The sequence below is a fragment of the Emydura macquarii genome, unplaced genomic scaffold (assembly GCF_026122565.2).
Source record: "Emydura macquarii macquarii isolate MOO-44397 ecotype Brisbane River unplaced genomic scaffold, CSIRO-AGI_Emac_v2 contig_312, whole genome shotgun sequence".
NCBI lineage: Eukaryota > Metazoa > Chordata > Testudines > Chelidae > Emydura > Emydura macquarii.
In genome coordinates, this window is record NW_027130449.1 from 9,160,908 (window position 1) to 9,186,159 (window position 25,252).

Genomic DNA, 25,252 nt, shown 5'->3' on the forward strand with positions numbered 1-25,252 from the left:
GAACCTGCAGCTGTTCGGGATCTCATAATCTGCATCTAGCACTGCCACCAGTTCTAGATTCCAGTAACTGGAATTCCCACTTATTCTAGATCCCAGTGTCCACATCAAAGACCCTCATATGTTCTGGATCCTCAAGTCCATGGCCTTACCTGTTCTAGATAGAAATTCATGTGTTCTAGACCCCACCAACTGCACCTGGAATTTCCATATAACCGTGATCTTGCTAACTGCACATGAGATGTTTGTAAGTTCTAGACCTGGCTGAGTGCGCTGGAAATTTTACATGCTCTGTACCCCAACTGTATGTGGAATTCTCATGTGTTTTAGGTCTCATTGCCTGCAATGTTGATACCTAGACCCACGACCCTCATCTATTCCAGACCCATCCAACTCTTTTATAGGCTTCTCTATGGTGCTCATCACTGCAGCATCTGAGGACCTCACAAACAATGTGTATACTCCCTGTAACATCAATGAAAGTTCTGAGCCTACCTCTGTCTGTTCAGAGTGTCGTAGGCTCCACAGAAATTCCAGCACTGCCATAAAAATTGCGATGATTAAGCCACATATGAGAACCACAAAGATTCCACCAATATTTTCCATCCCCAGACCTGAAATAAAGCAAAGGAAAAAGTAAAATGGTGAGGAAGAGTCAACGAATGTTGTGCTCGGAATCACATAGAAACCTTGGCTTTTCTCATCGCCTTTGTGCTCATCCACTCAGGGACCAAAAACAGTATAATGGGCCCTTTGTTATCCAATCAAAATTAACTAGCACAGTTTGATTTGTAAATACCAAATTACTTGCAGTGATCTGCTTGGAAGTGATCGAAAAATAATTCCTAGGAATTATGATTTAGCAAATAATTTCAAACAACAAATACCTCTGAGAAAAATGTAGAGCCGTTTACGGACAAACTGAAAGCAGGAAAAGGATGTGAGATCAATCAGATAAATGATGTCCTACAAATTATTTACTCAGCTCTAGTTGCTATGAAGTAAGTAAATAGAAATGAGAAAGCATCACTGACAAAGCAAAGAGAAGGAAGAAATGGAAACAAGAACATTAAGAGATGTCCGTCTCAAGGGCAATTCCTTCATTCACATGCAATAATGCGGAAGGAAAACTATTACTATTATTTACATCACAGTAGCATCTAGAGGACCCAACTGAGATCAGCGCTCCATTGTGTTAGGCGTTGTACAAACATGTAGTAAGAGACAGTCCCTGCCCCAAACAGCTTAGAATCCAAATAGACAGGACAGACAAGAGGAGAAATAGAGGCACAAGGAAGAGAAGTGACTTCCTCAAGTCACACATTAGGTCATTGGTGGAACCAGAACTCAGGTCCATGCATCTCATAGCACTGAAGCAGCAAACGGGCATTTCCTCATCTGTCTCTGGAACAGCTCTGAGCCCCAGAACTTAGGGGAATCCACACTGCCAACAAAATCGTGCCAAGAAATGGCTGATTGTTCTCTTCCTAAGTAACTAGTATCAAGGGCCATGCTCTATGTATCTCTGTTACAAGGGGGCAAAACTGGAGTAACTCCATTAGCAATGAATTGCTCTGCATTTATACGGATGTGAGCAAGATTGGAATCTGGAATACTGGCTTTCCACTTACAGCAGGGGCAAATTTGGCTCCAAGGGCCAGCCCTCCAGTTGGTGTAAACTGGCTGAGCACCACTGCAGTCAATGGGCCAGATCTCCAATTGGTGTAAATCAGGCTAGCTTCATGGAAGTCAGTGGACCAGATCCCCAGATGATGTGAATTGGCCTAGCTCTACTGAAGTCAATAGGCTGAATTCAGAGCTGAGGTAAATGGATCTAGACCTATTGAAGACAATGGGCCAGCTCCTCAGCTGGTGTAAACTAGTCTAACTCCAGTGGAGTCAGGTCCCCAGCTGATATATATCGACCTAGCTCCACTGAAGTCCAAGAGGGTTATATCAATTTACACCAGTTGTAACTCCTGGGAAGCCACCCAGCTTGTCAGCCTTGAACACACTCTGAGCCCTCCCCCGACAAATCGGACAGAAGCGGCACTCCCTGCCTTCTCTTCTCCCAGTCCTGTTACGTAGCAGCTGCGGAAGGAGGCCAGAGCGAGCTGGGACCCAGATAAAGTTCAGGGAGCTGTGTCCATAGCTCAGCACAGAGTGTCCCAGAAATGATTTTTTACAGCCCCTCTTGTTCTCGGGTCGTGGATGGACTGGACTGTTGATAGAATTGATGACAATGAAGCACACGGCACCTGGCTTTGAGGTGACTGTGTGGCTATTAGTCAACCAGGACACCTGTAAAATCTTCCTCTCCCCCCTGCAACACTGAATCATCGATTCTCTTGCTTTGATTTACAGACCTAATCTCTGCGTGGCTTTTAGACAGAAAAGCCTCTCCTCAGTCCTTGTAAATCGCTGACCTGCTTTGTTTTAAAACTCACAGAGTGACATTCCTCCCTTATTCTCCATCATTCTTTTGGCAGCACCTCTGGGGCTCTCAGCACCTGGTAAATCAGACCTTTGCAGGGAGAGAGGCTTCTGCTAAGACAGCAATTGCAGGGCATAAATTGTATCCCACAATCACAGTTCAGGCTCAGCTCAAACTCTACCTCCCACCCCCCCAAACCCAGCCTCCGCTTCCCACAATCAGCTCAGACTCCCCTCTGCCTCTCATCCCCATGCCCAGTTCAGAGACTTCCTCACCCTCCCACAGGCCTGGCTCAGCCTTCCTCCAAAGACTGGGTTACAATGTAGCTGGGTTTTCATTTAAAGCAATACTCTTCCCAAGCACCTTTCATTAACTTCATGCAGCCCTTGCAAGCTGGTTATTACCGTCCCAAATGGGGAAACTGAGACAGAGACCAAGGATGTGACTTGCCCAATGTCATGCAGTGAGTCAGTGGCAGAGCCAGGAAAGAACCCAGGAGTCCTGGCTCCCAGTACCCCTGCTCCACCTAAACCAGAACTGGCCCCCCTTTCTGGTTTTGCCCTTCAGGGCTTGTCTGGAGTTTGTGCTCTGCAGCGCTTGCTGAGCAAAATGCTCCCGCCGCACCCCTCTCCTCTCCTTGGAAAGGAATGCATTTAATAATTTATCAGTTGATTTTCATCCCTTTGAAGCTTGGTTATGCATTTGGGATGTCAAGATAAAGCAATTAGCGCTCTCCCATGTCACTGGGCGGCTGTTTCTCTCCAACCAGGCACGCAGAGACTCTCCTGTAATCCAATACTCTCAGTGAGAGGGGCCTGGAACTGGCTGGAAATAGAGTTTATTGTGTGATTTTTAAAAGCCACCTGTAGAGAATTTGAGCTACTTGTACTGAGGCCAGTTTAGCTCACAATTAAAGGCCACATGCAATGGAACAGAAGAGCCCATACCAGGAGCAGCATATCTAGACATCCCCACTGCACCCCTACACTTCCTGCTCCTAAAACTTTGGGGGTTTAATAGGCCTGAATGGAAACCCTACTGACAAACCTCCCTGTGCTTTGGGGTGGGCTTGGAATCCAAGGCAGGGTGCACATTGTCCAAATGGCCTCAAGATGATATATCTATAGCATATGTCCACTACTATAGGATCGGAGCACCTTGCACTCTTTATTGTATTGTATTGATCCCCATAACCCCCCCATGAGCTAGAAAGTGCTGTTATCCTCATTTCACAGAAGGGGGACTGAGAGACAGAGACTAAGTGACCTGTCCAAGATCACAGGGTGGAGCGGGGACTTGAAGCCAGGTCTCCCATGTCCCAGGTTAGTGCTCACTGGACCATCTTTCCTCTGGGAAAGATAAGGGGCTGACCTAAAAACCCAGATCCAGAGAGTTTGGAATCCAATTCCAGATATTGAGGCTCTCATCACATCTGTAGTTCCCAACAACCAGCATTCTTTCCTCTGATCTGAAGTACACAGCAGTATTTTCTGGTAGCAAAGCGGCATATGGAGGAAGTTTCCATGCCAGATGAAATCCATGTGTGGTCCATACAGCCTAGCTTATACATTGAAAAAAACCTCACAATTTATCTGTCAGGAAAATGGAACTGCAGTCGCAAGGCTGCTTGGCTTTTTCTCTCTGGGCTTGTAAGGGTCAAAAGTCCGTTCTGTCAGCCAGGGAATCTTTTAGCCTCGCAGAAAAAAAATGCGTAAGTTAGAGTGACTGCCAGAAATGTAGTGACTGCTTTAAGCTGGCAGCTGTTCCAAGTGCTGGAACATTAGCCTTAGGCCATGACTTTTATGGCAATTTGCATCACTTTACCCAGAAGGACTTGCTCTCCCGTTTTAAAGCTTTATTAATGAAGTCCCCGTTCCCCCTTTCCTGTTCTAAAGGAGCTTTAGATTAGACCCATTAACCAAAGGTTCTGTGATGAAGTTCCATTTTCTCTTAAAGGAGCCCAGGATTTGGATGCGATCCTTTCAGCCATCTATTTTCCCACGTAATGCTGAGAACATTTATTAGAAGCTAATTTACCCTCCATATGCCTCCAATATTTGTCATTTGGTTGTTCCTACTATCTTTGCCCCAGGCAAAAACACTGCATGAGGCTCAGCAGAGCTGTTTGGCTTTCTGCTTGCATTGTTAAGGAAGAAATCTCTGGTCGGAAGAAATGAAAAACAAAACAAAGCTGGTATTGTTTGTGTATGGTGCGTGAGCCCATCCTGTTAGCATCTATAATAATGTGACTGCTGTATATCTTTATTAATAGAAATGCAGGTACCTCCTGCACGAGGCAGAGTCTGAGAATTGGGCTTTACCTTTGGCTCTGTGGTCTTCCTCTTTGGGGCATTTGCCTCCTTCCCACCACTTTCGCTTCAAGATTTCCAGACGGTTGTTCTCCTGCAGCTGGAGAATAGCCAGGTCGAACTCATCTCGGAATATGGAGCCTGCAACACCAAGGGGGGAGGATTAAGATACAGTTTAGGCAGCCTTCCCTCCTCCCCCTACACATGCTGCCCTGTCAATGAACTGGAGAGATCCCCCTTCCAAAAGGAGAAGGGAGTTTGGTCCTGATGGCCCATTCAATCCTCATTGTTGAGGTCGCCAACAAATCAGTGCCAGCTGTGGGCGATGCTTTGTTCAGTGTGGACTGGGTGGAGAACAAATGTGTTTCAGACAGGCAGCCCCACTGCCAGCAGAAGGGAAAAATGTTTGGTTGCTGCCATGCTGGGCAGGATTCAAATGGGCAGCTCCACATCTCATTCCCATTCCCCTGAACCATCCAGTTCAATTCCCTCTCAATCTGCCTGTAACTGTAGCTTTGTTCTGGCCATCATTCCCATATGGAGAGAAGGACAAGAAGGGAAACCGCTCCCTGTCCATAACAACGCTCAATCCAACCACCAGGCAAACCCAAACGTTCACTGGAAGGCAGGTTCAAGCTGCCAGCCACAAGCTCTCTCTCTACTCTCCACTATCAGAGATCCAGAAGACAGACCCTGAGACAGAATATGCTGTACAGCAGGGTAAATTCAGAGTAACTCAATGAAATTGCACCAGTGTAACAAGTAGCAGAATGTGCTTTATCTGCTGCAATTCTACTGTTCCACAGGATGCAGCAGCTAGTTTAAGCTTGAAATTTAGATTTAGTAAATGAAATGGTGGTGGTTGTTTTTTTTAAACAAAACCTAATAGAAATGTTAAAACAGTTATTCTGGGATTTAAACCTTTTCCTGCAATAGTAACAATCCAAAGACAACAGCAATATGTATGAGAACCAGAAAGAAAGCTACTGATGTTACAACTTCAATATTGCTAACCCAAAGTATTCAAAAATCATGAAGCAGCCCAACTCCATTCCCAAATCATGAGACTGGCCTAAGATATTTTACAGACAACAAATTTGGGGTCCTTTATATTTGCCAGCTGTAGTTGGAACCTTTAACGTTCACATTTCAGGTTTACGTTTCAGGCTTTTCTCTGCAACCATGAAGGCTAAAGACATTTTTATTTTCCCAAACATGAAAGCTGAGATTCTCAGCTAATGACCCGAGTCCAGAAGCGGAGCTTGAAGGAAAACACCAGACTTGTGATAAAATCACTGGCGTTCTCAACATTGTTATATTTTATAGCTGAACCGTGGGGCTAGAAGCAGGAATTGAAAGTAACAAAATCTAGTTTCACTTTGTGCTGAGGGAAGGGCAAAATAGCTAACGAGCACAAATGCAGCAAAAATAGTGTCAGATTTTAAAAATCTTTCATTTTACATCATTTAAAGGGACACAGATGGATAATTAAAATACATTTGATTTTTCTTCTTGACAGTGTCTCTTTGAAATAAAAGTGACATGGCACATCTGTGAAAAGTGACATTGCTCCTAGAGCCGTTTCAGCCTTTCAAATGCTCCGATCCTCTGCAGAAAGCAGAGAATAGCTATAATGTTTCTTCACTGCCTACCGACTGGCATGCCAATCCCGTAGCCCTTGGTGTCCAGAAGGCCCCCGACCTGCGTGAGGTTGCAATTGTGCTGACGGTAATACTCGTTCATGGTGGACTCCAGCAGGAAAGCATAGTTGGAATTCAGCACTCTCGCGATCCCTTCCTCCGTGCTCTTCACGAATACGCTTGGCTGCTTGGAGTACATGTAATTCCACATCCGCTGGTATGTCTGGTACCGGGAATTCTGCAGGAAAGAGGGGGGAAGAGGAGCTGTTGCAGAGGACATTACCTGATAGGTTAGGTCTCAAATTAAAGTGTATTAAAATCGAAGGCTGAGATTTTGCAAGGAGCTTAAGGGGGTCAGGTGCCCAACTCCCTTAGGCTCCTTTGAAGCTCCCAGCTAAGTACATTTTTAAAATTATAAAACATTAAAAAAAAGTTTCCACAATAACATTTCAAAAACGAAGTCCAGTGGGAAATGTTTTTGTTTGGCTGGCTTGCTTGTAAACCAACCAACATTCCCATGCAGCAATTGCAACCCAAATGTTGCAACACTGAACTAGTACATGAGAATGAGAAAGTGTAAAGGCCCCAAAACTCTAAGCCACATAGTTTGGGTCTGGACCCAAACTTCCTTGGCATCTGAGGATGTTTGGATCTGGGGTTTGGTTCAGCCCATTGACTTCAATAGGCTTTGGATCAGGCCCCATATTGGGACCAGTAATAACATCCAATCTGAATTTCTCTCAAAGTTTATGGCTGTTGGAAATTAGGGCTTTGGTTTCAATTCATCTTTATTTGAAACAAAAGTGCAACTGACTGAGCTAATCTTTACTGCCTGAGCTGAGTGAAGGTTAAAAAGTAAACCAGCAGCATAGATACTGAAATTAAATTACAGTTAAAATGTACCCAGTTTTAATATTTCAAGTTTTTATGATTAATTATTATTATTTAATATATGGTGGGAGTGGCACCCTGCATCTCATGCAATGACTTATACAAATGCAAAGTGATTGCAAAATGGGGGTAAAAATTCTACATTCTGATTTACTTTTTTATTTAGTTTACACTGGTGTAAATGATTGCAATAGGGACTCAAGCCCATGATTTGTAACTTGCAGAGTCCCTGAAGAGAGCAGGACTAAGTAAATGCACTAGTCACAGTCTTTTATTCATTTGTGTTCTGTTCAATTAGTCTTCGACACAGCATTCTGCTTGAGCGGCCCTTTTCCAAACCTCTTGGGTCTGCAAAATTGGGCTGGAAAGATCAGACTGACTCATGAGATTTCGAGGGTTTCCTGCTTCAATTCAAAATCAAAATAAAGTGAGAAAAGCATTGGTATTTCAGCATTTAATAAATAAATAATCCTTGTCCAGCCTTTTGTGTGTTCAAAGCACTGTGCAAAAGATTAACTCATTCATTCCCACTCTGACAGAACATAGAGATGCACAAAAGGCTACAATGGGCTAAATGGTGTGCAAACCTTTCCACGTGCCTGACTTGCATGCGAGCAGACTTTTAACACATGCACCAACCCTGATTTGCACCAGCACACACGTCTGCTGGTGGAAATCAGGGCTGGCCAACACGTATGTGCTGACACAAACTGAAGCTTGCATAGGCAGAAGTTAGGGCCACCTAATAATGCATACACACTTATGAAAATTTGGCTCAAATTACTGAGCTGCAAGTGATGGTATCAAGTGGGTGCAGCATATGGCTATGAACAACTTTACTACCCACTCTCTGGTGTTCTGTGCACAAACTGATCTCCTGAGTACGAGAAGCAAGGCATTTGCCTGGCTGTCCTGCAAAGATATGCCAGGAATCTAGCCATTCAGCTTCCAAGGAGTGTTTCCATTGCTGTGCTATGAAACGCCTCCTTCAGATTCCACCTCTTAGCCTTCCCTGACTTATCTCAGCTCTGGCACGGTCTGGTCCCATCTCTTCTACCTGAGCAACTTGCCCAGATCCTCAAAGGTATTTCGGTGCTTAACTCCCATTGAGGTTCCTGAGGACCGCTTCCCTTAGATTCACTCTGTCACTGAGTGGGAGGTTAGCCTGAGGATACAATCTGAATTAAGGAATTGAGAATTTGGCCCACCGAAAATACAACCAAGAAAAAACAAATTTCTTTGTAGATAACCCTCACAAGGACAGATTCCCCTCTTCCCATGCTGAGCCCAGACTACTGCTATTTCTTGCTATGTTATCAGTCGAACCTCGACTGCACATGTCTATAAGGCACTGTGCACACAAATGGGACCATATAAATAGTCTCATTTTGGTAACAGTGATTATGAAATGAGCCCAGGCTGCCATGAATGCCACTTGGCCTGGGCTCTCCTAGAATTTCCCCCTTAAGTCAGAAACTAGAATGGGAGACACCGAAGACAGGACAAGGCGTGTTACCTGGGAAACATCTGATTCTAACAGAGAGCTCCCCTGCTCCCTGATAGCAAGAGAATGGGGTTTACCTGGAAAAAGGTCATGCTGGAGCCTCCGTGAATGGTGCCGTACTCAATAGCTGTCTGGTCAGCCAGGTCGTCCACCGATTCTATGGGCACATCCATCCGCTGCACGGTGAGGAAGGCTGCCAGGTTGGCTGTGTAGGAGGAGACGATGATCAAGGTGAACGCCCACCTGGGGAAGGGAGGATAAAGAAAAGGTGAACTGAGATTCCCCCTAGGATTCAATCTGATCTCAAACCTCCTACCTCCCTCTGGAGTGATAGGCTTGATGCTCAGAGGTGCTGAGGACCTGCTGCTCCCAGTAAAGACCCAGTGATATGCCAAACATGCGCAGAGTCTCCTGAACACCCAAACCTTCATCAAACCAAAGTGGATTTGGAACCCAACAGATTAGCAGCCCTCTGCTTCGGGTTGGCCATAAATTTCATGTGGAGCATCCTGTTAGCTGCAGGAATGTCCCAATGTGGAGCTCCTTTGGGAGGAGTGTGGGGCTAATAACCTACTACTGGAGACTCATCTGCTGTTGGCCAACACGTGAAAACCCTTATAAAAACAATAAGATGGGTGTTTTACCCTAAATCTCCAAAACACTGCAGCTTACAGCAGCGACACTACAGCATACTGGACCGTGACTGTCGGCCATTTACAGTTCTGATGGGCACGTTTCCTTACCAGACTCCACTGACGCACCGTGTGGACAGAGCTCGAGGAGCAATAGTAGATCCTTGCTGCATGAAACCCCCGACTGGAAACCACAGGCTGTTGCCGAGAGAGTACTGGTTCACGAGGAGATTGCACCTCCCTTGAGAGCAGGGGTGGGGGCTGTACCACTCATACGGCGTCAATCTACAGCGACAAGAAACAACCGGGCCAAATATGTTCACATTACAGGAAACACCAATACAGGAGGGGAAAAAGATAAAAGTGACAAGGTCCCACCTGTCTGGGAGGCAGAATTTCTAAGCAGAAAACTCTTTGCTGGCAACTGGCATCAAGGGCGTCATTTCAGAGTTATGTGAAATGTTTGCAGCAAAACCCAGAAGCTGCCAGTTTGGAGACTTTTGTTACAAAATTTGCAAAAGATTGGTGTAGCTTTTAAGCAAATCTGGGTCTAGTTTCTGGTGAGCCTTGAACCCCTTCATGGTTTCATGTAAAGGGTGTGACATTTGCATGGACCTGACATGCAATCAGGTGAAATCCAGCAGCTTCCACCGTGTTCTCTTTGTTGCGGTAATCAACTCCAAATGGGAAACTCAAAGCAAAAGTCATTAGGCCTGGCACCAAAAGAGAAAGAGCCATGTACAGACCTAGTGCAGGGTCCAGTTCAAACACAAAGTTGGACCCTGGTGTATAGAAAGTGCCAGATTCTCTAAATAGCTCACAGGGGTGAAACTGAAATCCACATGGAACAAACTGTAGAAAGCATAGTGTTTGCAGGATCCTTAGGCTATGGAGTGTCACTGAAATGACTATAGCTCATATCTCCAGAGTAGCACATACTTGGCTTCCCATGTAGGATCAGAGGTAGAGATGGACAGAACTCAGTGGCATCAGAGGTGAGGAGTTATTTGAGCACCTAGCTTGTGAATCAACAAAGAGGCTGTCATCCCCCATCTCAACTTCTCCATCTCAGCTCCCCATGCCTATGTCTCTTTTCTCATCTCCTTTTTCCTGGGAGGATGGAGAAATCCTCTTGTGGCCAGCTTGCTCCCATAGTCAGCATCCTTAGAAATGGGGCCTAGTCACACACAAGTCATCAGGGTGGAGGGTGTCTTGTTCCTGCAGTGACATTCCTCTCTGTGTCAGCGTTCCTCCACCTACAAACTGAGGCATGTGCAGTGGCCCAACGTATAGATAGACAGGTTTGCTGCAAGAGGGAATTGGTGCAAATTGAACCTCTGTCAAGTGTAACAAGGCAGCTGGATTCTCCGGCTGACTCAGCTGTTAAGCAGGGGGTTGGAACTCTGGAGAGAGTTTAAGGTTAATGATTGTTAGGGGTGGTGTGATTCCCTAAACTCCACCCGGAATTGGGAGCAGCCCTCTGGGAGAGGGATCTAGGAACTGGGGCAGATGGGTTCTCAGAGGAAGAACCACAGAAGCAGCCAAACCAGGGGAGAAGCCTGAAGTTGCGTTGTAGTGTTGTTATTAATAAAACCAGACCCCAGGGGGTTGATTTTTTTATGCCATGATTGGAGCTTTCGTTGGGAACTGGGAGGGGACTCCATTGGCTCCCACTGACATTAGCCGAATTATGGTATGTATTATGGCTTCTGAATCTCACTGTGCCTGGTTGTGACTCCAGAGAAGTGGAGTTTATCTCTGGAGACTTTTGTCTCTGGATCTTTGACAGCAAAATGCTGTCCTGAGAGAGGTTCTTCTGCCAAAAGGGCCTGCAGTGAGCTACAAACTCTTGAGTACACTGGGAGAGTATTTTCTAAGAACCTGTCTCCACTGCGATCAGAAACCATGTAAGCACCATTCTAGAGGATCATGTTTAAAACACGCACAGAAGGGCTACCACGGCTCCAAATCTCAGTGCACAGAGGGCCTGACTGCATTGTTAAATGGTTTACAGATCTGGGTTATTGAAGCTGTAACATGATTTTGAAAACCATGAAAGCCCTGTCAACAAATACAACTCCAGCCAGGCCAGGGGACCCAATGACTACACAGTTCCGTTTTGTGATGACGATTGGGTATTAGCCATGCCCTGAAACAGTGTTTAAGCCTAGCGGCATGTCTTTAGCACACTGCCAAGACAGAGTACATTTGAGAAGCCCATCTAGGCTCCCAAACAGATTCTTGTTATTACTGGGCCAGGGGAAAACAGCATTGTAGCACAGTCCCCTGCGACAACTGGAGAAGTACTGCAGATGAGCCTTCAGTAGTATGATTACACCAGGTTTATGCTGGCCACAGGTAACTTGAGTTGACGCCTGTCCAGTAAGATCAGTGCTTAAACTGTGAGTCTCTGGAAAGATGCTAATGCTGTTTCCAATCTCTGTACAGTGCAGGCCAGGGGGAACCATCCTGAGAACACTTGTCAGTTTGTTTTCCGAGGCCGATCTCTACATCCTGCCATCTGTCCGGATCTGCCGGCCTTCACGGTTCCCATTCGAAGCGCTCAGCTGGGCTTCTCCGTGATGAATTTAGCATGCAAACAGAGAAAGGCTCTGTCCATTTGTGCGGCATGAGACCTAATCTCAAACCTCCCCCTCCCAGGCTCTAAGGTGATGCCAATGCAGCCAAACACATGCTAATCTGACTGATCTGCTACGGTGCGATGACTGCAAAGCCAATACTTCTCAGTGGGAGTCAAAGAGCTGCCATTTGCATCAGTGGCATGTGTTTGTGCATGTGTCTGAACAGCAAAGACAGACAGACATGGGGTGGTGGATGCTATGCCACCCCACCCCTTTTACTACTGCTCCCAAACTTTTGTCCAAAGCAGAGACCCCCACTAACCCAACCTCTCCCCGCACCACATCCCCCCATGGAGTTCTCAACTTCTGACACTAGGTGGCACCATGAGGATGGGAAAGGAACTGCAATAAAGTCACAGTACCGAGCAACCAGGAAGAGGACACAGCTGACAGCCAGGTAGGCAAGTAACATGAAGAGCCAGACACCAGGAGAAAAGGGGTCCAGGAAAGAGAAGTAGCCGGGTTTGCGCCCCTAAGATGGAGACAAAAAGAGTCCAGCAGATTTTTGGTTTTTAAATCAAAAAGTCCATTCTGCAAAATAACACAATGAAACACATAGACCCAGCAGTGAAATCACAGGAGCAATACAGGGTTAATGCAGGCAAACAAGAGCGGGGATCAGCAAATGATCTGGGGGAAATGCAGGTGGGGCAGAGGGCAAAAGGAACAAGGCATTAAGCTCTTCAGCAGCTCCCCAGCCAACATCCATTTCCCAGCACGGCCCTTTTCTTTACCCCTTCATTCTGATTATAATAGAAATATAGGAACATGGGAATTGCCAGACTGGATCAGACCAGGGCTCCACTTAGTCCCCTATCGTGTCTCAGACAGTGGCCAGAACCTGCTGCTTCAGAAGAAGGTGCAATAAACTCTGGAGTTGTGGGATAACCTACCCTCAGGGAAAGTTCCTTCCTGACCCTCATTAGTTAGACATTGGTTTATGCCTTGAAGCATGACAGTTTATATGCCTATGGGCCAAAATCACTGCTGACATAACTCAATTGATTTCACTGGAGATACACCAGTGTGGACGCTGACTCAGTATTTTTATCTTACGTTTTTATAGCGAACATGAAGGATCTCAAAAGTGTGGTCCCAATCCTGCAATCCTTACTCACACAAATAATCTTTACACAGCAGCCAGGTTTGTAGGTGAGTAAAGGAGCGTCCGATACCATTGGAGTGAGAAGTGTAGAAAGTGTTTGCACAAAGTCTCACATGAAAAAGAAATGTTTGCCATGCTGTTTCTCCAGCCTTTGAAATGTTTCTTTTCTGCAAAGTTCAGTAAAATGGTGACTTTTATCTCAGGAAATATGTCTGAATGTCCTGTGTTTTCTCTGCAAAGCCACCTTTGCTTGAAAACCGGCCCTCTTCTGCTAGAAAAAACAGGTCATTTTTCTGTGAAAATACTTTAATTTTTGAGCAGAAAAATGTGTGAAAGCGAGTGAAGTTTTCTTATTGGGGTGAATCTCAAATGTTGAGCATGTTCCGTTTTTCTCACTCCTCTCCAACCTACACACATTCAGCACCTCTGAAATGGAGCGGGCTGCAGTCAATCAGCACCACACACGGCGTACCCATGGGGAGAAGGAAAAAATGGGGCAAAGGACACTGGCGTAAAGACTTGCTCTTTCGAAATAAGCTCCATAGGTTCCTTAACATCCACACAGAGAAGAAATCATCCTGTGACATGTTATTCAGATGCCCCTGACATCCACATGGGCATTTTGGTGCTCAGCATTTGTGCATATCAAGCTACTTGTTTTTAAGATCTCAGCAGAAAGACACACATACACAGCAAAAAGCGTGCAACTCAGAGATCCACTTTGGAAGGATGAAGGGCTGAGTTGACCCAGGTAGGATTTGAACCTGTTGCTCATGGGAGTCTACAACTTCTGCATAGACAGATAAGTCACTCAAACTATCACCAAACATCTTAGTGTATGATTGCCTACAGCACTTGTAATCTTGAAGCTAGCTAAGACTTAGATATTCTTATATTAAAGTCAGACTAGAAATGGCCTTTTCCCCACACTCTCTGCATCATTTCCAAGCTCTGAGAGATGGGCTCTGAGACTTGGGTATATGGATCTTTCTATTACATCTCAGCTGAGTTCTCTGTACATTTCGTATTGATGCCACACAAGCATATACTGCCATTTGCTCAATCCGGCTCACATGAGTAGTCATCTCTCAGTGTGTCCCAGAGAGAGAGAACTTCCAGTGAGGCAACTGTTGAATTGTGAAATTGTTTGCTTTACACAGGACTTATCTTCAGTAGAAAGCCACTTCATTTTTCCCTTAGTCCACTGGCCTGCTTTTCCCATGTGTCGCACTAAATAAAGTAACAAAAACAATAAACAACACCTGACCACTATCACCTCTATGACACACACTTCCATCACAAATCAGACTCGAGTTTTTAGCTGTCTTTAAACCCAAAGCAATGATTTTTCCCCCAAAAAAATTCCCCTAGAAATATAGCCACAATATTTCTTTTCCAGGCCAAGAAATGTTAGTGAATGTTAGGTGAAATTGTCCTGAAGAGGCAAGTTTCACAATGAACTATGCCTAATTTGAAGCAAAAATGGACTTTCATAGATTTTTGAACTTTGGGAATTCAAAACCAATTCGGATTTGCTCAAAAATAGCACCAATTTTTCTGTGAAAAAGTCACCTTTGATTATCCTAGTTTTGGATGTTGTTCCAAAATCCCATTTCCACCAGAGTCCATCATAATGACTCAAGAGCCTTATAAAGCAAACCAAGGCCCACGTTCAAGTCAAAATGGACCAAATCTAAATCCCAGATCCAACATGCAAGTGAATGGGATAGGAATGAACTGTGAAACAGACTACATTCATCTTTTGTTCCTCTCTCTTCCTTTCATTAACCATTGTAGCATTCTGTCTTTCTATCTTTCCTAGAAAACGAGGAGGAAGATGAATGTGTGACAGCTGACACTTGGAAATGAACTGGGGACCTCTAGAATTGAATATATTAGCTCAAGCTGTTAGAGACTCGAGAGCCAGGCACTCAGGCATGTAACAGATTCACATCTTCTCTGAAACAGGAACAGTGGGGAGATGTCTAACACACTGGCCAGTGGGTTACATATCTATTCCTGTGCAAAAGCTACCACTGATGGCTGCTAGGCTCCTACCGATTTCCCCACCAGCTGGTCTGTGGGATCCGAAGCAAAGAGCAACACTCAAGTGACACCGGGAATCAGCAGAAAGCCTGTATGTGCAGGCCACCCGAAAAGCCAGCGCCTGATTCAGTGAACAAGGGCCTTGAAGTTGCATTGAAGTGGTCACAACTTGGACTGCACTGGGAATGCAAGGGTAGGGGATACGGCCAGGACAGCTGAAGAACATGCTGACTGCTCCCTTTCACCAGCTGCTGCTGGTGGGGTTCTCATACAGCCCCAACTGTAAACTAAAGCTCCTGCTAGCACATCACACCAAGGCAGGCGGTGGCAGTAACACACCTAGTGATCCACCAGCCGGCCAAGGAGTGCAGTGCAGACCTTCCTGCCCCAGCTTCAGTGCATGTCGTCCCTCCAGTGGGAAAATAAAGAAATTGCCCTGCAGAGGCAAAGTGGTCCAATGGCTAGAACAGTGGACTGAAAATCAGAAGTGAGTTCTAATCCCGCCTCTCCACTATTCTAAAGAGGTTTTCTACCACTTTCATCGCCATGGTGGTCCAAGCACCTTCCAGTAGTGCAGTAAGTAACGGAGCTAACACCTTCCCTTGACCTGCTGTGTGATCTTGGGCAAGTCTCTTCCCTTCTCTTTCCCCTCCCACCCTTTGTCTGGCCTGTCTCTTTAGATTGGACAAGCACTGCCTCTCCCCATGTGACTGTGCGGCACCCAGCACAAGGGGGCCCTGATCTCAGCATGCCCTACTGTACGACAAATAACACAATCCTGCTCCACTGCCCCCAGATACCTAGAGAAAACAGCCCCCTTCCTAGTTCAAACACACTTGCCTAGAGCTCACGTTCATTCTCTGCTTCTCTCCACAGTCTCCCATTGGCCTGGACCAAGCTCAAGAGGAGAATTCTCTCTCAGCAGCCCGTGAACCGGAAAGTCCAGTCGAGTCCCCGTGTCAGAAATCCATACTTGTTTTATCACAACAAGAGAAACTGAGAGAAATGACAGCCCCATTTAAAACTGCCGTATTTGGTTATGTGTGATAAGAAAGGTCCCCGTTGGTTGGACTGGGGGGAGGGAGAAATGATTTAGAACTGAAGTTAAATGGAAAATAAAATAGTGTCATTAAGCTGGGAGGGGACTGAGACGTGAAGACGACTCCTCGGCAGGAAATGTATTTGTAGTTATTTGTTAGGAAACGTCTGATCGGAGCCATGGATTAACATACATCAGCTGCTGTTTTCCGCGTGGGGGTGGGGGACTGGGAAAGGAGGAGAGCAGATGGGGATCTGGAGTTGCATTCATCTGCTCTGCAAGCTGAATCCTTAAAGGAAAACCACAATGATTAGCTGTCATGCCTTCCACTGTTAAATAAATATTTACCGGTTTAATTAGTTAATTGCCACGCTGCTAGTGCAATGAGGGAAAAACCGTACCCACTCTGAGGGCAGGGGACCTGGATGATTCTGCTTCTTGAGCGGGGGTGGTGCGGCGGAGAGGATTTGTGGCTTCCACCACCGTGGACCCCATCCCTGGGGGTTGGGCGTGGTGGTGGTCCCTGCACAGCAGGGTTTGGGAGGATCGCAAGTGGGGGAAGAGGTATGTGGGATCTGCTGCTAAACAGATCTGCCAGTGATTGCTCGCGACTGCCCCTGTGCAGCTGGGGCACAGGAATTACTGCAACCTTAGAGGGTTAAGGATCCTTTGCGCAGCATTTCTGCAGGGTGCCTTGTACCTTGCTGTTGGTGACAGACAGCTGGTCTCATTTAGTTTGGCAATTCCTATGTATGGATGCTGGCTAGTCTATGCACTAATGCTTGATGAGGTATCTGAGGATTTAGCCCTGAGTAACAGACCCATGGCGTAAGAATATTTGCAAAACACTTTCAAATGTTTGTCTAGATTTAGAGGCAGCAACAGCTAACGCCGCACTCTTACAAGGTGTGTTACCTCCCTGAAGCACTGAACTAACTCCTCACATCTTCCCCTTGTGATAAGTAAGGCTTGTAATCACCAGGCTGCAGTGAGGGAAGTTGCCCAGGGTCACAGAGTAAGTCAAAAGCAGAGCATGCTCAATACTCAATTCCCTGCCATTTAAACTTGTGTGAGAAGGGAGGGAGGGAGGGAGGAAGAAAAAAAAGAAGAGAAAGATTGATTCCACCAGAACCCAGCAGGTTGAAATTCTCAGAAACCCGTCTGGGACCTGTAGGGATCTGGGGGGTGGCAGTTGCAGATAGCATGCATTGCAAGGCAGGAATATTTACACACATTTGATCTTGGAAAGCATGAAAGGGTCCGATCCTGTTTGATCAGTTAACTCATTGATCCTTCATTCTGCACGTACCAGAGGAAATGGAATTTTAACTAGATTTTAATTACTTGTTTGTTCTTGGCAGGAGACAACGCGGCACACAGATACGTATGCGTGAGTTTGTTTACGTTCATGTTGGATGCTGCATCTTTAACAGCCTGGTGTATTGAGACAGGGTGGGGGGAGGGATAGAAGAGGCTTTAATTGTTTTATCTTGTTCAGCTGATGAGTAAACAAGACCGTATTTCTTATCACCTACAGAGCCATACAGAGCACATATCAAAACACAGATTGGGTATATTACAGCATCCTGTTATAAATGACCTCAGTGCCACAGTCTGCCCTCGGTTACGTCCAGGAAACTCTACTGACTTCAGCTGGCTCACGGAGGCGTCAGCTGGCAAAATGTGTGGTTCTGTTCCTAGCACTGCTGCTGACTCGCTGCCTGTCCTGTGACAAGTCACTGCATTTGTCTGTGCCTGAGTTTCCTGCCTGTCATATGGCTATATCATCTGCCCACCTTTAGAGAGAGATGAAAAAGCAGGCTACAAATACAAAGTAATATGATTTTGCATCTTGTCCAAAACACAGCCCCACCCAGCACTTGGGTCCCTTGGGGCACTGGATCAGTCCAGGCACAGAGCATTAATACATCCTCTGGCACCCTTGGTATTCCTCTACGGAGGGCCAGATTCAGTCACACAGACTCACATTGAGCTGCACCTTACACTAGGAGAAGTTCCACTGAAATCAGTGCGGCTACTAAAGAAGTAAGATACAATCTTACTCCATGGGTGAGTAAGGGCAACCGGATCAGGCCCTTAGCGAATAGCACCAGTTTATGCTTGAGAGAAGAAAACTCTAGAGGTGTCCCACCCAAGTACTAACCAGGCCCCATCCCGCTTGTCTGCTGAAACATGAAGAAAGGATGCCAGAAAGCAGCCTGGCTGCACGGCAATCAGTGGCTGCATTTTGAATGGTAGCACGCTGGCAGCATTTGAGGCCGGTTCCCAAGCACACTGAACCAAATGGGAGTCTTTCCACCGACTTCATTGGTTTGGGACCAGCCTCTTAGGGTACATCTACATGGCTCTAGAGATCCATAGCATGGCTGCAGCTGGCCGGGGCCAGCTGACCAGAGCTCAGGCTGCGGGGCTAACCAATGCAGGTAGACACTCAAGCTCAGACGAGAACCTGGGCTCTGAACCTCCATGACGGGGACGGGTCTTGGAGCCAGGGCTCCAAATGTCTGCTCGGCTCTTCTTAGCCTCACAGCCCAAGTCAGCTGACCCAGGCTCCAAGACTTGGTGCTGGGGGTTTCTATGGCAGTACCCTTGGAGTTGGGTGGGGGGCCAGATCTGGCAGTACTCTGTGTGCCCAACTCCCCCTGGAACCAATGACAGCTATGTGTGGGATTGGGAGTCTGATGGCAGCATCACTACACTGAACCTACGTAGCTGAAACGGGGGTGTGTGCGCGGGTGTCGGGATGGGGACGGGGGCAGATCCAGCACATTTGCGTTTAAATAAGAAACCAAACTCTTTGTATGAGTCATTCGTCACTCCCCTATACCTGTGTGCGTTTGCATGCAAATAACTGTAACGTTATAAATGGTTATAAAATAAGTCTCTTACCATATGAACTCGGTAGAGAATGCTAATTCCTAAAGTCATGAAAGGTTTAGAGAAATCAATCACCTTCTCCCGCTCAGCCGTGATTGTGAGGCCAGCCACTGCCAAATCGGCTTTCTAAAGAGGAAGGAATGCAGAGAAGATCAACAGCCTGCCCCAAAGGCTGGACGGCTGGGGGGGGGGGGCAGAGAAACCACAGCCCTGGCAGAAGGATCCCCAGCCCGAAAGGACTTGCCCCCACAAAATCGGCAAAACCCATGGCCAGAGACACCAGCCTGTTCACTACCGGGGAAATCCTGGCCCTGTTCCAGGCAGTGGAAGTTCTGCCATTGATGTCAACCAGCCAGGACGTAATTTCACCCTGTGCAGAGGGCTCTGGGTAAAGCCTAAGCCCCACTCAGGCAGTGCCTACGCCTGGAGCAGGGAATTTCAGCCTGCGTGATTGCAGAGTCCATCGCTGTCCAGGAGCATGCAGCGCTCTATCAGCCTCATCACACTTTAGGCCATACTCAGAACAAAGACTCGTTCTCCCTCTTTCAAGATCAGGGGGTCGGACACACCCATCTCCCGGGTTTTCTCCCGCTTCCTGACCATAGGAAGTGGGGGCGAGGGGGAGATCTGAGACTCTCTTCCCCCAGCCTCAAATTATCCGTCTGCAAACTATTATTTTACTCCCAGACTCTATAGACCATGGAGACACTTGGCTGTTCTCACAGTTTCCCCCACTTCCACCTATATGGGCATATTTTTCCCATGGAGGGCCATTCACATTAAGAGCTCTGCGGTCTTGCTCAGTGTTATCGCTCCATCTTCTCTGGGGTCGACCATGAGATCGGACACCATAAGGATGTCTTTCCATGAGACAGCTGGTCTGTTATCCATCATCATAACCACATACCCAGGCCACTGTCATTGGGATTTTACTACATTTACAGTACTTGGTCCTTCATAGACCTCCCACACCTGCAAAACTGTCATCATCATCATTTCTTTGTATTGTGGTAGCACCTAGGAGATCCAACCACAGGTCAGGGACCCATTGCGCTAGGTGCTGTACAAACATAAAGCAAGGAGATGGCCATTGCCCCAAAGAGTTTACAATTACAGGCTTTTTTACAAGAACAATTAGACCCCTCATTAACCTGCCATGGTCCAACTGTCTGTGCGCATCCTGAAGATGCACGGTAACGGTTTATTAGAGTGCTTTGATCTTGTCCTCTTTGAAACGGGACTAGCGTAAAGGGCACTAACACATGTTAACACACATCAGCGGGGTGCACATAGACCGAGTGCGGCAGACTACTGCAGGGTAGATTCACATCTAAGCTTGCTGCAGTTTAATTGTGTAGACAAGCCCTAAGTAATACACCATCTCATTTGGGGATTGTGAAAACCGATTCCTACTTTTAAAATGCTTTGGGATCCTTGGATGAAAGGAGCTATAGAAGCACTGAGTATTGTAAAGGGTTGAAGAGGATACAAACTTGACCCCACCAGGCATGTCCTCCCCCGTCCAAACAGGATTATTGTTAATTACAGAGTGCCAAAGGAGGGAGCTCACAGTTTAAACAAGATCATTAGAGATGCCTCCCAAGCCCCAAAGTCTGCAGCGTTGCCAGCCCCAAGAGTTCAAAAATCATGAGTCGGGCACAAAAAACAAAACACGAAATGGGCTTAAAAATAAGGAGATTAAAAAAATGTAATTGCTTTGTATTGGCCCTCTAGGTTTTTGAACTTTCAGGGTCTGCTCAGGTCACATTTTCAAGCTTTTCTTCACAGCCCTGCAAGCTAGAAATTTACTTAAAAAAAAAGGAAGTTGACTGTCTCACGTAATCACTTGACTTCATGAGATGGAGCTTTTTAAATAAACTCCTAGGACTCCCGATAAAATTGCAATAGTTTGTCCATGCTGAGTTTGGCTCCCTCTCCAAAGAGGTATTTGAATGGAAGGTTTGCATGGGGATGAGAAGCCGGATAACAGATAATATGGAGGAAGCTGACACTGAGATGCAGGAGCTGATGACAATGACACTGATGTGGTTTGTGAACATCTGAGAGACAGATGGCAGTTTAGATGGAAGTCCCAAAACAGCTCCAGTAAATCCTTTTTATACTCTTGGCTACCGCTGACCAGAGGGTCACCCATTCCGTCCAGCCGCAGCTTCTGAGGTTTCCACCTCGGAACAAACCCAAAAGCTTTTGAACGTCTTCACAAAAACAGAATTGTGTTGAAATGTCCATTTGCACAGCAAAACCCGAGCTTTTTAACTTGCAAAGGTGTGAGAATATGGGCTAGTGGTCAGGGTGGGAGACACCAAAACACGGACTGGGACAGCGCAGGGGAGTTTTCCTTACTGCTCTCATGCTGGCTTTGTTCTGTGGGGAGTGAATTTGGGTCTCCAGAGCTGTCACTCCTGCACCTCCCGCTAGCACAGAGCACTCAAAGCTTAAAATAAAGTGAGGGATGCTATGAACCTACCCCCAAACACATTTATTTTTAGGAAGAGGTTTTCTATACATTGATGGGCAATGCCAGCTTCCCGCCCACCTCTACCCCAGCACAGGTGTGGTGATCCCAAGATGCAGGGAAACCAGGATAGTTCTACTATGGGGGGAATGTGGGGTAGGATTTGGGAAGGCCAGAAAAGGGGGCGCACCCCTCCCATGTGGCATGGGCTGTAATTCTGCGAGGAGGCTTTAGGGTGGAGCAGGGCAGTGTGTGGGAGAAGCTCAGAGTTTAAAACCGGAAGGGACCAGCAGATCATCCAGTCTGACCTCCTGCACATCACATGTCCTGCCACACACCCCACCCGGTTACTGCTATACTGAGCCCAATCACCTGGATTAGACTGAAGCAGAACAGCCCTCAGAGACTATTGGGTGCCACAGGCTCCATTAGTAAACAGTAGCCACTGCAGCCTCAATGCTGTAGTTGCAGCTATGGAGCAGCTCCAGAGCAGAGCTGTGGCTTGAGAACCCCAGCGAACAGCAGTGCAGTTGGGCTGTCTGGGCTGTTAGATGCCTAGAAGACAATAGCCTACCACTGCTGGCAGCAAATACATTTGGTTTAATATGTTCAGAAATGTTTGCATGAAATAAATGAACAACAACAATAAACTATCACAACAAAAACATTTTTGCACTGAAGGGACCTGTTGCTAGAAGAGTCCGAAAATGAAATCAATGATAAACCAAATGTGGAAATAATCAGCTTAGTTTCATTATTTAAGCTAAGCAAAATGCAAAAAAGCAAACGAAATAACCCCTCTCAGAGCTCATTACTAGAATCTGAATTGTCAGCACTGCCACACAGACCTCTATCTCTTGAGTTAAAGGAATCTCTCCATCAGCTGGCAGCAGCAGCAGGTTGCTATCCTCTCTGTGGGCCAGCCACTAGAGGGCAACACAACACACACTCTCACAAGGTTGTAATATACCTAAGTGCCATCAATAGGGTAAAAGCAAATTAGATTTTAAAAAAATCCATCCATATTTAATCATCTTCTAATGCAGATAAGTGATTTTAATTTTAAATATGATTTTTATTATTATGGCCCCTTTAATGGCTTCAATTGCTTTAAAAAAAAGAGAGAGAGATCTGCACTGTTCTCTCACATATATATTTTTGTTATTTGCAGGATAAGACGGAGCGGTCACAGTCATGCAGGTGGGAAAAAAAATAGCTTATGTTTTGCATCCCTGAGTTTCACAAGGTTTGTAAGGCAGTCAATGCACCAACAAGCCTTGAAGGCCTGATTAAATATGCGGCATGTTTCTCCCGATCCGTGCCCTAGTTGTAAATGCACCATGAGATGGCAAATTTGCATGTGCGCTTCACTCTGCATGGTGCCTGAACTTTCTGCTGTTGCAGGATTTTCTTAAGAATAACTGGATTAATCATCTTCGAGCAGAAGCGGGCAAATAAATAAATAAAATAAAACCTTCAAAGTCACGGGGCTAAAGGGCTATAAAACGCAGGCGGAGCTGCAAGAGCAAAAACAAAGTATTGGTTTATTGGAGCTCTACTTCATTATCTGCGGGAAGAAAGAAAAAATAAGGGGTAACAGAGCAGCTAAAATCTGCCCATGAGTTAGTAGGGTGCATGGGTCAAGGAGAAGGTGACATTTCACATTCTGAACACAAAAGATTTATTGATGTAACCAGGGCCAGATTTTCCAACTGTCTGGAGGCAGCTATAGACAATACTGACGAAGTTCAGGCTGGAATTAGTCACAAGCCAGGGGGAATTTCTACCTAAACAGCTATTTATCTAAGGTATTTTTAAAAGACACCTATCATCTTGATCTGGCATGGGTGAGTAACTAGATACATGAGTAACTGGCGTTACATAAATACCACCAGAATACAAAGACTGGATCAATTGATCTGTGTGCCAGGGTATCTAAGGAATTCCGGGAAGCCTAAGACAGACCAAATAGGAGATCACTAAAAAGACTGTACATCTGAGGAGCTAACTGGAACAGCATTAGGACTGCTCTCTTCCCACATCAACACCTCCATTTTTGTAATCCCTCCTTTGGCTGCAGAACTTCTGTGCACCTGGTCCTTCCCCGTGTCTTCAAGGGAGGCATCTCCCCTGTTTGAGTTCAGCTGTGGGCAGTGAGTACCTTTGACGTGGTTGTGATCCACCCGCAGCATCTCTTTTCAAAGCACATCTGGAGCCGGTGCACAGGATTCTGGGGCACATCTGGAAACTCAAAAGACACTCAGTGCAGAGGACTGAGCCCAGAACAGGAATCTGCTTTTCCGGGAGAAAGTGACACAAGTTGGGAGGGGAGACGTAGAAGGGAGAAGACAGAGGAGCCGCTGATCGAGCATCATACTGACTCCTCTGTCTGCATATAGGGCTGTGGTGCCTTTAAACCCTCCCTAAGAGATAACCGTGGGCAGATGGGAGTAGGGGGAAGCTACGTGTTTGATACAGTGCCCCTGAGAGAGGGGAAACTAACTCAGACTGTCCTGGCGAGGAGCCAAGCAACCTCTACAATCCTGGAAGACTTAGTTCCAAGGTTACTGAGTCCCCGTGTCACAGTAAATCCTATTTCCTACACTGTGCAGGCTTATACAAATTTACAGAGACTGTTCGCCCGAGACTGTGGAGAGAGGAGAAACTGTCATTTTTAAAATATCCAGGTTCAGGGATGAAGGAAGGCAAACCACACGCACACACAGAGAGCCTATATAAAGAAATCACAAGTGTCCTTTAGTTTGAATATAAGCCCCCTGCACACAGACTCACAGCGTTTTTTTCTCCTGGCCAGGAATGATTTTAAGCACCTAAACTTGCTGACAGAGGTCCAGATCCTCAGCTGGTGTAAATTAGCATAGCTCCATTGATGTTAAAGCAGCAGCACAAACGGGCAGTAAAGCAGCCAGATGATAATTCCCCATCCTCAGGGAATTTTCCTCTGATGCAGAGCAGGCATATCCAGCACCCAGTCACCCTCAGCCCTGGCATAAAGGGCAGGAGGGGATGCTGTCAGATCTTACTGCGCTCTCCATTCAGGACCTTTCCAGCAGGCAGAGGTTAGAGCAGCCCGTTTGCTCTCACCTACACAAGGTCTAGCGCAAATCCATCCCTCTCCGTACAGGGTGAGAGTGCAGACTCTGTGACGCACAGGACTCAGGCCTTCGGTACTTTGTTGTTGCTGTGCATTATCTGAGGCTTTCGCTCTCTCTCTCACCGGGAAATGACACGAGTTTAGAGCTAAATTCTGACGGCTTTAAACTTCGGTCTGTGAGCCATACGCATTCGTATTCTGTCTCTGAATACCACCTGATTAGAGCTTGTGCCTTTTGCCTCAAAATGGTCAAGACAGACGGGTTTCTCCCCCGCCCCCATGACTCACTGAGGTCAACGTGTCTGAGTAACAACAGGAGCTTCGCAAATGTTAAAGCTCTACACCCACGCCCCACTTGAACACAGGCAGAAGTTACCATTTCGATTTCACATCGCTACGTCTTGGGAAGACGTGCGTCTTCCTTCCTTGCTGCTTTTGCACTTTGCAAAAGTTCAAGCTTCGGCTCTCCCCGCTCTCTGCCCCAGCACCGTGGGTGCGTCTAATGCTGCCGTTGTCTGCTGCGT

General features: G+C 46.4%; 1 protein-coding gene and 1 long non-coding RNA gene across 5 annotated transcripts in view; one reads left to right on the forward strand and one right to left on the reverse strand.

Moving 5' to 3' along the window:
* LOC137164201 (uncharacterized) overlaps positions 1–16,575 on the forward strand; it is a 31,934-nt gene extending 15,359 nt beyond the window's left edge. Inside the window, exons 3-4 of the long non-coding RNA XR_010922968.1 lie at positions 14,977–15,776; positions 16,077–16,575. This is a non-coding gene — a long non-coding RNA (uncharacterized lncRNA). The remainder of the gene's footprint in view (positions 1–14,976; positions 15,777–16,076) is intronic.
* Positions 1–25,252, reverse strand: part of GRIK4 (glutamate ionotropic receptor kainate type subunit 4) — a 200,787-nt gene that overhangs the window by 2,040 nt on the left and 173,495 nt on the right. For 2 of the 4 annotated variants that reach the window (XM_067564827.1, XM_067564820.1), the window contains exons 13-19: positions 19,150–19,263; positions 12,412–12,521; positions 9,519–9,692; positions 8,853–9,018; positions 6,393–6,618; positions 4,753–4,881; positions 493–611 (exon numbers count right to left, since the gene is read on the reverse strand). In XM_067564827.1, the coding sequence (XP_067420928.1) occupies positions 493–611; positions 4,753–4,881; positions 6,393–6,618; positions 8,853–9,018; positions 9,519–9,692; positions 12,412–12,521; positions 19,150–19,263 (1,038 nt within the window). Of the gene's footprint in view, positions 1–492; positions 612–4,752; positions 4,882–6,392; positions 6,619–8,852; positions 9,019–9,518; positions 9,693–12,411; positions 12,522–19,149; positions 19,264–25,252 lie in introns of those variants that run through there. The other 2 variants (XM_067564836.1, XR_010922966.1) reach the window with 2 other exon arrangements.